This window comes from Garra rufa, chromosome 21, assembly GCF_049309525.1.
Source record: "Garra rufa chromosome 21, GarRuf1.0, whole genome shotgun sequence".
In the NCBI taxonomy this organism is placed as follows: domain Eukaryota; kingdom Metazoa; phylum Chordata; class Actinopteri; order Cypriniformes; family Cyprinidae; genus Garra; species Garra rufa.
The window spans coordinates 35758891-35774738 of NC_133381.1; the positions used below are offsets into that span (position 1 = coordinate 35758891).

A 15848-nucleotide genomic window follows, 5' to 3' on the forward strand; every position below is an offset into this window, starting at 1 on the left:
TATTTCTTATATCTTGCAAGGATTTTGATGGCATTTCTATGAGGTGAAAATGAGAATCTATTCCACCAGTATGACTTGCGTTTACAGTTTTGGAATTGCTTATAAAACTAGATAAAACATAACTAACAACGTCAGTGCAATTATTAAATAATAAGTAATTAAAATCTGTTTTAGAATTTCAATGAAACACTAGGGAACACACACATTAAAATACAGACAGAAACCCCATTTGGCTGATCAAGTTTATTTGACCTGCTTACCAGAGACAATGCCCGCAAACATAAAACATTGAACAACTCCTTCATGATTAACTACAATTTATAATGACAGCAGGTGTCATTGTTACCATATTTATACTTTCTCTTATCACCACCATCATCATCATCTTCATTAATAATAATATTAGTATCATTATCTTCATATTAAGTGACATTTTCTTATCAGTTTTGCATTTTAAAATGTAATAACATGAAATGATCTCTTAAAAAACATGATGGACACATGGCTGTGGATAAGACACTAAGTGGAAAGGAGGGGAGGAGTGTAAATCTGCGTGGAAAGGCTGGTCCGTAAGGCTCCAGAGTTAAAACTCGTTCCGTAAAAGTGAGTCAGTCGCCCTGATAGGCACTGTTTTCCGATCACACACACACGCACACACACACACAAACACATGATAAACCTTACAATGAAAATAAAAACAGCATAAGTCACATTTAAAAGCACAGTATGGCAGTGGAAATTAATAGCTCATGGGTGTGAAGAGGAGTGTCAGTTGGCATGAGAGAAACCAGAGTGAGGCTAGAGTAAAGGATGCCATCATTGTGCACAAGGAGGTATAAGAGCATAGGAGGACGAGAGTAACCCGGGTTTATGGTTCCTTTGTCATGGTCGGTTTGGAGTTGCAAAGTCACTTCTTCCAGTTGTGTTCTTAAATTAACATATTCAGTTCCCTTCATTACCCGGAGATTAATTAGAAAGTACCTACAGTACATTGCCTTCCATTTCTGAGTTCATCCTCTTTGTTTTTTCTCTTCCACAACCCTGATTGCCACTTCAGGGGGACTCAAAGTCCAAGCACCAGAGTTAGGAAGGTGTCCCAAAACCCTGTGAAGAATCCCTAGACAACACACACACACAGCAGACGCACGTACACGAACACATTCATACACACTCACACACAAAGTGCATTCCCATCCGGGTGGTCCAGGGTTTCCTCATTTCATAAACAAGAGTATCTGCACTGTTTTTGTCTCAATCTACGGCTTCTTGAGCATTTTGTCCGCTTCTGGGTACGTGGGGTACTTCACTGTCTCAATCTTCTCTTTGACTTTATAAGAGGGGTAGAGGCCGGTACGGCCCGTTTTGCGGTTGATTCCCTTGGAGTTTCCATCCCAATGGTTGCCCGCGACGCCGATCACATCTCCAGGCTCCAGTGGGATGTCGTCGCTGTTGCGTGCTTGGTGCGGGTAGATAGCGATCTGGTTGTGGGCGTTCTGCCCACCGAAGTAGTAGATGTCATCGAGGGAGTAGAAGAAGGAGGAGGCGTCTGGATGGAGAGTCTGCATGATCTCGTAGGCCACTCGACACACCTGCGTACAATGGAAATGAAAACAAAAGACACGTTCACAAGCTGCTTTCAAGCAGAATCTTCTGAGCAGAGTGGAGTTGAGAGGATATGCAGGTGCACCTGACAAAGATGAATGGACTTTACAATGGTTAAGCGCTACTCGTGAAAAGCTGAAGTGAAGATTAAGGACTATTAGAACAAAGTACCCACAGGCTGCTCATGAATAGTCATACGGCACACAAAGATGACAAGATTTCATTTTTAAACACATCGATCTGACTGACTGGCCTTTCTCAGAGTCTTGTTGACAATATATCAGCCTGGTATAAAGATGGATTCAGAGAAGTCACTAGACAGGCTAGGCATGCTGTACAATTTTTATGGTTCTTTACGATTGTTGATAAGTCTACAACAGGGGTAGTGAATCCTGCTCCTGGAGGGCTAACGTCCTGCAGAGTTCAGCTCTAACCCTAATAAAACACCAGAACTTGGTAATCAAAGTGCTCAGGGTTACTTGAAAATAACAGGGTTTGAATTGAAGTCTGCAGAAACGTAGTCCCTCCGGGAGCAGGGTTGGCTACCCCCATTCTGACTCGAGTGAGATCTTGGTTAAAAGTCTTTGTGCACTGTGACATCCATGTCTTTTATGTCAAAGTGTATGATATATATTGTAGGAAAGACTTTGTTCCCAATTGTTCTGTTGAAAACTTGTAGGAGCAATCACACTACTTGACTCCTTAAAGGATTAGTTCACTTACAGAAAAAAATTCTTAATAATTTACTCATCCCCAATTCATCCAAGATGTTCACTGAAACTGCAATTTGGGCCTTCAATCCATTATTCCCCATTGAAGTCCACTACATGGAGAAAAATCCTGGAATGTTTTCTTCGAAAACCTTCATTTCTTTTCGACTGAATAAAGAAAGACATGAACATCTTGGAAAGACATTGGAGTGAGTATAGTATCTGGATTTTTTTATTTGGGAAGTGAACTAATCCTTTAAGGCAATTAGTCTTTTGGCAATGAATATGTCACACTAAACAATCAAATATTGGTGATCTGTAAAATACAAATAGTATTTAATATAATTGATTTTGGCAGCCAAAATCGACAGCCAAAAACTGCACAGTGTGAAGTGGGCGATTCCTGGCCAGAATAAGTAGGCCAGACTTTCTGCCGATAGTAAAAAGTTTGGATCTGCAAGACTACTGATTGCCAGACATCATGTCTGGCATGAAAGCTAAAATCACAAGCCATAAAGACTGCATTGTACTAGAGAGTGCTTGTGAAGAATATGAGTTTATTTAATAAAAAGCTTAAGTTTAACATAAAGTGGACCGTAGAAGAAAGAAATGACCAAAAACCCTAAAGCAAATCCCCAAAAGAATGTTTTAAAAAGAGTAACAAGAAGAAATTGAGGGTTATCAAACAGTCAAGTCTTATTCCCATAGAAATGCTGTGGGAGGTTTAGGCACTACTTGCAAAAAAACCCCCAAAAAATATAGCTGCAAATAGCGATTACCGGGGTTCATTTAAGTATGAAAAAAGACATTATTAAGCAAGCCTGTAACCATCTAAATCAATGATTTAAAAAGCATGGCAAATCCAGGTAATTTACCTTGGAAAAACATGCCATATGTTTTTTAACGTTTATAGCACCAGCTGTGGTCTGATCTCCTTAAAACTTTGCATGCTTGTTTAGAATCACCTGTCACATGTGCTCAGCAGGTTTCGTAAAGTTTTGAGTTTTTCTCTAGGCTTTGTAGGATTTTGGGTAAATTTGGATAGGCCCCTTTTCTAAACGACCCCGTTACAGCTTCCCAAATTGGTAAATGTCAATTTTTTTTTTGATAATTATTGACCTAGAGAATCCAGAGAACTGTATTGCAGTGTTTTTTTCTAGATTGAGCAAAAAACCTAGGACTAGTTCGCAAAAAGTTTTTTTTACATCTTCTCAATCATTTAACAAATTATTTGATATACAGCAGTGGTTCTAGAGGCAAAGTTGTCCGGAATGAGGAGTTCTATCATATGATACAAATATTGTGTGTATGTACGAAAAACCGCACAATATACAATCAAGTACCCCCAAGTGACCGATTTCATTAAAATTTTTCATAGATCTTTGGGGCCGTGAGTCAAACGGGCCAATTGCATTTCATTCTGACCGGACTCCATTAATCTTGTCTAATAGGTGCTCAAAATTTATCGGCCAATGGCGGCCATGTTTTTTTGAGATACGCACATGTCCTTTTAGACATTTCTGGCATATTGGACCAAGACCGTGCTCAGAGATTGTCATGTTGATTGGACAAATGGTTGCATAGGTTTTGCCATTTTTATGTTTTTTTTTTCACTCTTATAACACCACCAAGTGGCCAAGCTCTGCGATTCTTTCCCTGTAAACTCAGATTGAGCTCTCATACCATTCAGGAGTTATAGGCATTTTACAAACCGTGACCCTGCCCCCCTTCGAACATTTTGGTGTCCCTTTGCAATGGTGAGTTAAAAGTTTAACTTTTTTTTTTTATAATTATTGATATTTACTCTCTAGAAAATCTTTCTGCACTGGTTTGGTTCCAATCGGGCGAAAAACAAAGGACTAGTTCGCACAAGTAGTTTGTTTTTTTTTAAATCCAAAATTTCACCAAGCTCACGATTGAATCTGAGGCATGTGTTTTGTCCAGCGTGAGCCAAGGATTCCAACAACACAAGACACTTGAGTCTATGATTAACGGTTTGGGAGTTATGAGCGATTTCATACTTTTGATCACTGTAGCCCCCCCCCCGTCAGGCCGATTGGAGCAAGTCTTGCTGACGTTGTCGGCAGTGTGAGTACTACCACCCCTCCAAGTTTCAAGTCTCTGCGACTTATAGTTTGGTCTTCATGATTAGTTTTACATTGAGATTGCTGATCCTTGGCCATTCTAACAATAACAATAGGGTTTCAGCGTTACGCACTTCACCCCAAAAAACCTAGTTACACAAGTGCAGAGTGCTGAAAGGGACAAAAAGTCAGTGTAGAAGATGAACAGAACAAAAACTTCTACAAAAGTGGGTCAAACTGTACCTGTGAAGAGAAGGTGCACACTAAGAAGTTGGTCCTGGAGAGGAAGTGGATATCCAGGATGACTCCTCTCAGAGAGTTTTCTGTGTAGCGGTTGTGTAGCCCAGCCGACCATGAAATAGAATTATCACTAATAAATTCATAATCAGGGTACCTGTACACAAACGCAAAACAAAAGTGGGTTAAAAGGCTCTCCTTGACGGCACTCCTCTTGCTGTATTCCAAACCATAGTTGTCTTTTCACATATTTTCGTAGCTTCATAACACGCTTGAATGACTAATGTCACATGGACTATTTTAACAATGTTCTTACTACCTTTCTGGGCCTTATACATATCAGTTGCGTTGCTGTCTATGCAAGGTCAGAAAGCTTTCTGATTTCATCAAAAATATCTTAATTTGTGTTCCGAAGAAGAACAAAGGTCTTACAGATTTAGAACAACATGAGGGTGAGTAATTAATGACAGAATTTTCATTTTTGTGGCACTATGTCTTTCGTTTTCATAGACTGTATAAAGTGTACTCACTTAGACTTGGCCTCTTGCAGTAAAGAGGGGTCGTCAGTGGCGAGGTAAACCCGTTTCTTATCCACATGCATGCGCTGGGCCAGACTCTGGTAGTGGTCCTCAACATGCACCATGTACTCTTCTATGGGGTGGAATGCCGCCTCCGTCCCTACCTTATCTGTCCGCCGCACATGCACCCTGGAGAGAGGAGCAATACCTGGGTCAGTCTGATTGTGTGCGCCCGTGTGAGAAAGGGTTTCAAGGTCGACAAAGAACAGGAAAAAATACAGACCAGCAGAATAAAATTTCTCTGTTTTTTTAAACAGATGTTTAAAGGTTTTGCCGTTTGGGGTGCCGATTTTCTGAAAATGCCAACCATTATGTGCCTATGTGTGTGTGTAAGGACAGGCGGCTGAATAAAGAGACGACAGAAAGTAAGAATGGTGTGTGTGAGAGAGATAGAGACAGAAAGATGGCTGTGAGTGCTTGCGCTCCCAGTAGAGAGCAAAGTGGGTGTAAGTGGAGATTGATTGTTGGAGCAGTGGTGGTTTGTGTGAAAGGGTCTCTCTCCTTCTTTTCTCCCCTTCCCTCCCACTCTCACACATAAATGCATTCAAAACTTACTGCTGAGGTCGAACGTTTACATTACCCTTTCAGAATCTGTAAAATGTTAATTTTTTGACCAAAATAAGAGGGAACATACAAAATTTATGTTATTGTTTATTTAGTACTGACCTGAATAAGATATTTCACATAAAAGATGTTGATATATAGTCCACAAGAGAAAATAATAGTTGAATTTATAAAAATGACCCCGTTTAAAAGTTTACACCCCCTTGATTCTTAATACTGTGTTGTTACCTGAATGATCCACAGCTGTGTTTTTTTGTTTAGTGAGAGTAGTTCATGAGTCCCTTGTTTGTCCTGAACGAACTGCCTGCTGTTCTTCAGAAAAATCCTCCAGGTCCTACAAATTCTTTGGTTTTCCAGCATTTTTGTGTATTTGAACCCTTTCCAACAATGACTGTATGATTTTGAGATCCATCTTTTCACACTGAGGACAACTGAGGGACTCATATGTAACTATTACAGTGGGTTCAAACGCTTACTATTGCTTCAGAGGGAAAAACCATGCATTAAGAGCATTTGAATTTGCAGATTAGGATAAATTTAACTTATTTAGTCTTCTGGGAAACATGTAATTATCTTCTGTAGCTTCTGATGGGCAGTACTAAATGAAAAAAATATGATATTTAGGCAAATGAAGAAAAATGTACAAATCTCCATTCTGTTCAAAAGTTTTCACCCCTGGCTCTTATTGTATTTATTTTTCTTTCTGAAGCATCAGTGAGTGTTTGAACCTTCTGTAATAGTTGCATATAAGTCCCTCAGTGGTCCTCAGTGCGAAAAGATCTCAAAATCATACAGTCATTGTTGGAAAGGGTTCAAATACAAAAAAATGCTGGAAAATTAAAGAATTTGTGGGACTTGAAGGATTTTTTTTCTAAAGTTTAACTGTTCAGGACAAACAAGGGACTCATGAACAACTATCACTAAACAAAACAAAACAAACAAACAAAAAAACAACAACACAGTATTAAGAATGGGAAATATGTAAACTTTCAAATGGGTTCATTTTTATAAATTCAACTATTATTTGTGAAATTTCTTATTCAAGTCAGTACTAAATAAACAATCATATGCATCTAGTTTGATCCCTCTTATTTTGGTCAAATTAACATTTTGCAGATTCCGAAAGGGCGATGTAAACTTTAGACCTCAACTGTATCAGTGCCTGTTTCCTAAACTTGAGGTTTTCATCATAGCTTTAAACAGTCATTGGCTAATTTCCATTAACTTCTATTGATTTTATACTTAACTTAAATCCAATAATATAAGTAAGCATAGTACATTCTGTCTCAGAAAGCTCCACTAATAAAAATACAGTGAAATATGTAGCATCTGAGTGGTTTTGATGGCCTGATGTGATGCTTTGATGTGTAATGTCTCACCCTATAATGGGATGCTTGAAGCCCAGCTTGGCGGTGGTCTCTTGCATTTCCTTCAACAGCCAAGCCTGAGGGCGGATCAGGTACTTGACAAACTGAGACACCCACCACACAGGTGGGTCTCCGTGAAGCCTCTGAAGCCGATCCGCAAGGTCTTCAGGGATGGCCAGGGGCAGGTAGGGGGGACGAGGGTGCAGGCTGTCCACGATGGGCAACTCGACGACCTGAACGTCCCGATCGTTTGCTTCACCTACAGACAAACGCATAAGATAATGAGCGGAAGAAATAAAGGGAAGCACTGGAGACATGAAATATTGCAGTATGTACTGTAAATTGGCCTAACATGCTTTTCCAATATGAAATTAATTTACAATTATCAAGTCAATAAAGCTTGACGAAGGAGCTGCACACACGGAATAAAGCACGGGGGCTGAAAACACGAGAACAGGAGAGGAAAATAAAACACCCTTAGGCCAGAAACATACTACATGTAGGTATGAAAATATACGAAAGCTTGGTGAATACATTAAAAGCAGGCGGCAAACTGTACATACTTTACATTACATTACATTAACGCCTTTGGCAGGCACTTGTATTCACGCTGTACATTTTGCTAGTGTGTATATGCCATATTCTTTAAGTATGTTCTCGCATTAGTGTGGTGGCAACAATCCTCAAGGGGGCGAGATGATGGAGTTCCCTTCAAAGCTCTGTGCCATTACACTGGATGTGTTATTATGTGCTTACATTCACATACATGCCCAGAGTATGTTTTAGGCCTTAGGGATGCACTATATACTATACACAAACACTTATTTATTTATTTAGTAACGTAATCCTTTACATTACACATTTTAGGTAATATAATCAAATTACTTTTGACCTAACTCGTTTGTAACATTAATTTAAAAAGGATAATCCTATACCATATTGATATAAAAAAGTATTTTAAAATGTAATATAACTACAAGTGCTTAATTTTTGGATTTTGTATCAGTGTATAAACTGTATTTTTAAATGTAATTTAATCTAATTTTGTTATTAACTGAAGTGATTGTAGTCTGATTACAAGTATTTTAAAATGTAATTTCATCTAATTACAAGTACTTATTTTTTGGATTTTGATTACACAATCTAGATTAGTAATCAGTTACTTTCCTAATGTATTAGTAATCATTTAATAATTGTGTATTAATTGTTAGTTGTGCATAATATGTAATCATGTAATCAATAAAAAAGTAACTGTAGTCTGATTACAAGTATTTTAAAATGTAATTTAATCTAATTACAAGTAATTCATTTTTGGATTTAGTCTCAGTAATAATTTAATAGATGTGTATTAATTGTTAATTGTGTATAATATGTAATCATGTAATCAATTAAAAAAGTAACTGTAGTCTGATTACAAGTATTTTAAAATGTAATTTAATCTAATTACAAGTACTTAGTTTTTGGATTTTGTATGAGTAATAATTTAATAAATGTGTGTTAATTGTGTATATGTAATCATGCAATCAATAAAAAAGTTCATTTTTTTATTCTGATTACGTAATCCAGATTTCATGTAATCAGTTACTACCCCGCCCTGTATCAGTAATATTTAAATAAATGTAATCATATTTCAATTAAAAAAAACTGTAGTCTGATTACAAGTATTTAAAATTAAATTTTTTCTACATTTTTGGATTTTGATTGCGTAAACCAGATTGCATATAATCTGTTACTACCTAACTCTGTATGAGTAATAATTTAATAAATGCAATCTTTAGTGAATCATGAATATCTATTTTCATACTGTACAAAATAATATTGTGATGCCTCAATCACAATATGCGTACTACATTGGTGGCTGAAACACTCTAGATCCGGATCAAAAGGTGATAACTACTGAAAAATCCATATTGTTCAACCATGAAGAAATGAAAAAAATCTTTATCAGGGAAAAATGTGTTCAAAGAGCATGCCAGGTTTAAATTATGCCTTATGCAGCATTAAATGTTAAAAAGTATTTTTCACACAAAGAAGTGTTGGAGAAACTCCCCAGCCATCTTATATAACCTTGCTGTTAGGCTCTTTGCATGGGGATGAGGTTTTTCCAGCCCAGCACCCCTCATTGCACTGATAAACAAAATAACTCTCTCTCTCTCTCATCCTCATTAGAGCAGCAAGAGAATCTAAATTGCATCTTGTCCTTGCATCCTGATGAATAAATTGAAGGGGGGGCTTCAAGGGAGGAGGCTTCTTTATTATTTTTAATTCATGCTGTCTGTGCGCGTGTACCGCTGAAGCGACACTGACTCATTTTAATGCTGCGTGTGTGTTTGAGTGCGAATGTTGCCGGGGGTATTTTCTCTAAACGCCAGCAGGATTATCCTACAGGATTTGGACTGCCCTTTGACCCCGTGCATGTCATAACTAGAGGCATTAACAGGGTTATGTACATTATTGAGAACCATCTCTCGAAAGCTCCACTACAATTAGGGTGAATCCATTGGGGCCCCGTCAGTATGTGCGTACATTATGAGAATGCAAGATGTTAATGCTAATGTGTGAAAACTGATGGCATGGCGCTGGCAACACCAAGGTCATGGGTTCAATTCCCAGGGAATGTGAAAAGCAGCAAGCCTTGGCCCTCTTCGAGCTCATTCCTGAATATATTCTAAGTCGCTTTGGATAAAAGTGCCTGGCAAATGCATAAATGCAACGTAATAAGTTGGAATAGCATGTTTAATATAACTCGCTTGCTCAGTCTCCATCTCTGTCAATCTCGCTGGTCCGTGGAGTGCGGAACTCAGGCTTTAGGGTGAACTAAGAGAGATTGTGTCCTCTGGGAGGAAAGAGTGATGGGAAAGCGCTGCTTTGTTTTGAGGTCATTTCTTTCATGTTTTAAAGGCAGTTTCTCCTTTCCCTCCGCTTTGCTTTTAGAGCACAGCAGGTTCACTCCAGCTGTAGAAAGATTCCTCTGAACGCTGGGTTTAGCCCATTAGACAGACTCTTACACAGGGCCAGTGGATATAAAAATGACCATTAGTAAGTTTCACAAATGAACATTATTGAATACATGTTCTTGAATCTGTAAGAGTTGCATTTATGAAAAACAATCAACAGACCATTACTTAGACTGACATTATTAACCAGCAAGATGCCAAAAAACATATGTACTAAGTACAAGAATAAAACAATGTAATTATATAAAAGCCGATCTCTAATCTCAACACAAGAAACAAACATGAAGAGTATCTTGATCAAAAATTTAAATTGTTCTCTGATATCTACATAGAAGGCATATGGCATAGGAAAGGGCAAATTCTCCAGAAACGGTTTTACAGGTCCATTTACAACCCTAGGATTTGTCCCTAAAATGAAATGGTCTGTTATTACCTTATTTGGAAGGTTCATGAATAATAATGATGAGCTCTGCTCTGATTGGCTGTTTCACAGAGCGGCTCATTCAGTAGCTCACACATGGAGGAAAATATATATTTAATCATGAGCTTGAGCCGCTATTAATATGCGGGTCACTGAAACTGCCGTTTTGAATGCACGATCATTTTACTTTTACTTTTGTGATCGCACGTGCTCTGTGTAACATTATACTACAGTGGCAGTACTTACCACATATTTGACAAGTTTAGATGCTTGTTAGTGATGCTCAGGATCTGTAAATCATTCGCCATCGTCCGCGCAGCCATCTCACTGTTTATGTGGTAAGTGAAATCTTATGTACTGCAATGTAACAGGCTACCGCTAGAAGTAAACTAACCATGTCCCTTCAGTGGCTCGCATTATTTTATTAGAACGCCTTATTTGTTTTCCTTGCATTTCTGAGTACAGACACCAACCCATCCCTGCACTTAACATCTCCTGCACAACCTGGAACATAACATTTATTCCCGTGATCTGCCATTTTCGCTATTGTCCTTGCTTTGTTTTTTTTGTTTTTTTTCCACAATATCCTAGCTGCAGAACTTCTGATGATTGGGCTATGCAAATGTTGGGGGTGTAACTATTAATGATCGCGACTCTTACGTAATAGTCGCTGTTATGATGGAATTGGCCTATTTTTCAGTGGTCTTTTGCAAACACCAGATTTATATAAGAAGGAGGAAACAATGGTGTTTGAGACTGAACTGTTATTATTCAACTATGCCAAGGTAAATACAGTTTTCCATTCTATGGCACCTTTAAACCCTAATCATGGCATTTCAGCATGGACTGAATGTAACTTTGATTGACAGACAATCTGACCAAAAAGATGATCGTTTGACGTGCCGCTTGAGCCACAAAATGATAATTATTATTTTACTAAAAAAAAGACCAAATTTGAAAGCTGAGACTTTGTTTTATACAAAAAGTAACCTGCTCTGTCTTGTCTGTTGGCGAATTGTCAGTTTTCTCTTTGCTCAGCAATGAATTTTACTGTGTGAGAACATAATGTGTGGTGTGACAGCCTCATGGCTTGACAGACGTATACTGAATGATAAATGACTGATAATAAAACTTTACACTATTTTAAACACTAATAAAATCACAATAAAAACTACAATCAATATTTTAAAAGATAAAGGCATTGCAATATTATTATGTACACTATGAAAAATGGATATTCTGTAAAGATTACATTTATTAGTACTATTAAATTAGTGTTTTAAACATGCATGAACAATAAAATATCTATATAGATAAAACAGCTAATATATTTGCTGACAACAGTATACTGTGGATAAAAGAATTGAAGGATGAGAGAGCTCAAACCTCTACTGAATAAGCAATGAATAAAGAGATCATTCATAGCTAATTTACACATTAAATTAAGATTTTCTCAAATAAATTATTACTTTTATTCAGCAAGTACACATTAAATCGATCAAAAGTAACAATATTCTTTAAAAAATAAAAATATGTTTTAAATAAGCGCTGCTCTTTTGGCCTTTCTATTCATGAAAGAATCCTGAAAAAACTTAGTTTCCACAAAAATATTTTAGTGCCCATGAAATCAAAATTGAAGCTTTTTGGCTTTTAGTATGAATATGTTTGCCTTAAGGTTGTCTATAAGCTTGTGTGCTCTAAAACAATGACAAAATTCGCATTTAGAAGACATAAGCATCAAAACATACAGTCTATAACGTCCGCCAATATGGATCAACGAATTTGATGACATCACCCTGCACTTCAGCGTCTCATCAAACGTTCTGTCCAATCAAATGCTCTCTAGAATCCGAAAAGTCCCGCCTCCTACACTACAAACTGATGCTGAAGCTGCACTTGTTCACCGAAAATTTGCATTTTCTTCATGGTGAAATGAAATAAAGGAATTTATTATTTATTTAAAAAAAGGGGGTGCAGCAGCATGTCCTGTCTTCCTGTTTCAGTCGAAATTACGTTAACACATGGAAAAATGCTGCGTGTTTCAAAGCACTTCAGTAGACCTTTAAGCAGCACAACTGTTTTCAACATTGATAATAATAAGAAATGTTTCTTGAGCACCAAATCAGCACATTAGAATGATTTCTGAACAACAGAGCATTTAAAAAAATACCAATCTTTTGAAAGGTAGTGCAATTCTAAATTATAACAGAGCAAAAACAACCTGTTTAAAGGAGAAGTTCACTTCCAGAACAAGAATTTACAGATAATGTACTACCCCCTTGTCATCCAAGATGTCTTTCTTTTTTCAGTCGTAAAGAAATTATGTTTTATGAAACATTTCAGGATTTTTCTCTATATAGTGGACTTCTATGGTGCCCTGAGTTTGAACTTCCTAAATGCAGTTTAAATGCGGCTTCAAACGATCCCAAATGCAGTTGTAAACATTCCCATCTGAGGAAGAAGGGTCTTATCTAGCAAAACGATCGTTTATTTTTATTTTTTTATTACAATTTGTATACTTTTTAACCTCAAACGCACGTCTTGTCTTGCTCTGCCTGAAATCAGTTCCGTTGCAAGATAATTAGGGTATGTCGAAAATGTCTCATTTTATCCCTCAACTTCAAAATCGCTACATCGCCGTTTTACCTTTTTTGTTAAGGGTGTTTGATCTTCTTTGCATGTTCACTTTGCAAAAACTGGGTTGGTACTTCTGCAGCGATGTAGGATGATTCTGAAATGGTTTATAAAGTTCAGGGAGAAAACAAGATGGGAGTTTTTCACATACCCTAACTGTTTTGACCCAGAGATGCACAGACTACTCATGCACGTCACAGAGAGAGACAAGACGAGCATTTGAGGTTAAAAAGTATATAAACTGTAATAAAAAAAAATATATAGATAAGACCCTTTTTCCTCGGCTGGGATCATAAACAGAATTTGGGATCGTCTGAAGCTGCATTTTGGAAGTTCAAACTCGGGGCACCATAGAAGCCCACTATATGGAGAAAAATCCTGAAATGTTTTCCTCAAAAAAAAAAAAAAAACTATTTCTTTATGACTGAAGAAAGAAAGACATGAACATCTTGGATGACAAGGGGGAGAGTAAATTTTTGTTCTGGAAGAACAAACATTATAAGTGGAGTTATAAATGGTATAAAAATGCATAAAATTGCCTATTTGAGTAAACAGTAATTAATCATTGTAATAAATAATTTTAACCTTGTATGTTATGTGTTGTTATGCATTCTGTGTGATTTGATGTGCATGTGTGTTACTGACCAGACCAGTGTCCAGTGGAGGCCCCCGTGCGGTCAGTGCAAGTCTCGCTGACGGGTTTAAAGACAGTCTCCCATCCGCCGGTGGCATAGCGCCAGTTCTGCGACTCCAGTATGAGCGTGCGCTGAGTGCCATAGGCAATCATGAAGCAGTAGACCACATGATGCAGCTGGCAGCCGTAACCACAACCCTTATTGATGTTACACACCAGCTTGCGAGCCTTGCTGCAGTCCTGAGGGTTCTGCAGATACAGATCAGTAGAGAGAGAGAGAGGACTGAAGGGCTTTCTACACATACAGTGGACACTTTTAGACAAAGAAAGCACACTTAAAACATCTGAACATCAGTAGAAATACTGTCTGAGGCTGCTGTATATGGCATTTTTTATAGTCGAACAGGTTCCTTGATCTGCTAGATGTCAAAAACACCACATGAATTTGCATTTGACAGCTCAAGTGTGACTTCTGTGTCGTGCTGTTTGCGAAGCGCTTGTTTTATACATCTTTCTAGACCACCACTAAAATGGTAAAAAAAAAGCAGGTTTTTGAAACTCTCCAGTCATTTCAAGCATGAAAATATTTTTAGTGCGTGCTGGAGGAAATTATAAATTTGGCCCTGGCACTAGAAACAATATATAATGTCTGAATGATCTTGGCTGGATGAAAGAAGACGAAACAAACAGGACGGAAAATGGTCCGTCTATCTATCGCTGTTTCTCTCGTACTGAGACAATAGAGAAGCGACTGACTGGAGTAAAAAGAAAGAAAGGAGCAAGAGAGAGAGCATTGTAGATAAGAGATGGATGACAGCAGTGTAGTGAGACAGACAGAGGACTGTCATTTCTCATAAGAGACACGGCTTCATTGTTATCAACCTGTCTGTCTCTCACACACAAAGTAAAATACACTCCATCACTTTAATCACACTCCAGCTCTCATTACCGCTCTAACCTGTCTCTCTGATGGAGAGCATTGACACAGTGCTATTAGTCAAAGTTAACATAGTTCAAGTAGCACAAAAGTTTGCCCCTGGGCCAAATGAGTAGGTTATAATGCAGAGCAGTGTTTTTCCAATCTTTGTCTGACCCATCAGTAAGGCCAAATACTTGCTACTCATCAACATCAAAGCAGAAATGGAGTTCTTTTGAATCACATTGTACTGGATTTCATGTAGCATTATCATTCATTTTAATTTAAATGGCCATAATAACAACGATTCACATTTGATGACCTCTGAGACCTTTAACGGGATAAAATTGAGTAATGTCTTGCTGTAATCAGCCTCAAGATTTTAATAATACAATATTTGATAAAAAAAAATACAGGAAAAAATGTAATATTGTAAAATATTATTGCAATTTAAAATAGGTTTTCATTTTTAATATTATTTAAAATATAATTTATTCCCGTGATGCAAATCTGAATTTTCATTACTCACACATGAACCCTCAGAAATCATTCTAATATGCTGATTTATTATCAATGTTGGAAATTAATAGTTGTGCTGCTTAATTAATTAATTACTTTATTTTTATTTTTGAAACGTGTGATCTTTTTTCAGGATTCTTTGATGAATAAAATGTTAAAAAGAACAGCATTTGTTTAAAATATAAATATTTTGTAACAAAATACACTACAGTTCAAAGTCTGGGGTTAATGTTAATTTTAAAATGAATACTTTTATTCAGCAAGCATGTGTTAAATTGATAAAAAGTGATAGCAAAGACGTATATTGTTAAAAGAGATTTCTATTTTGAATAAATGCTGTTCTTTTTAACTTTTTATTAATCAAAGAATCCTAAATAAATATCACAGGTTTAAAAAAATATTAAGCAGCACAACTGTTGCCACCATTGATAATAAATCAGCATATTAGAATATTTTCTGAAGGATCATGTGACATTTAAGACTAGAGTTATGGCTCATGAAAATTCAACTTTGCATCACATAAATAAATGATATTTTTAAGTATATTAAAACAGAAAACTTCTTTTAAATAGAAATAATATTTAATATTTTTTTTTATGTATTTTGATTAAATAAATGTAACTCT

The 15848-nt window shown here is 37.0% G+C and overlaps 1 protein-coding gene across 1 annotated transcript in view; it reads right to left on the bottom strand.

Moving 5' to 3' along the window:
• Positions 1–224: 224 nt before the first annotated feature.
• Positions 225–15848, bottom strand: part of fut8a (fucosyltransferase 8a (alpha (1,6) fucosyltransferase)) — a 124950-nt gene continuing 109326 nt past the window's right edge. Inside the window, exons 7-11 of the mRNA XM_073826949.1 lie at positions 13800–14037; positions 7155–7401; positions 5164–5340; positions 4640–4790; positions 225–1589 (exon numbers count right to left, since the gene is read on the bottom strand). Of these exons, the coding sequence (XP_073683050.1) occupies positions 1257–1589; positions 4640–4790; positions 5164–5340; positions 7155–7401; positions 13800–14037 (1146 nt within the window). The 3' untranslated portion in view covers positions 225–1256. The remainder of the gene's footprint in view (positions 1590–4639; positions 4791–5163; positions 5341–7154; positions 7402–13799; positions 14038–15848) is intronic.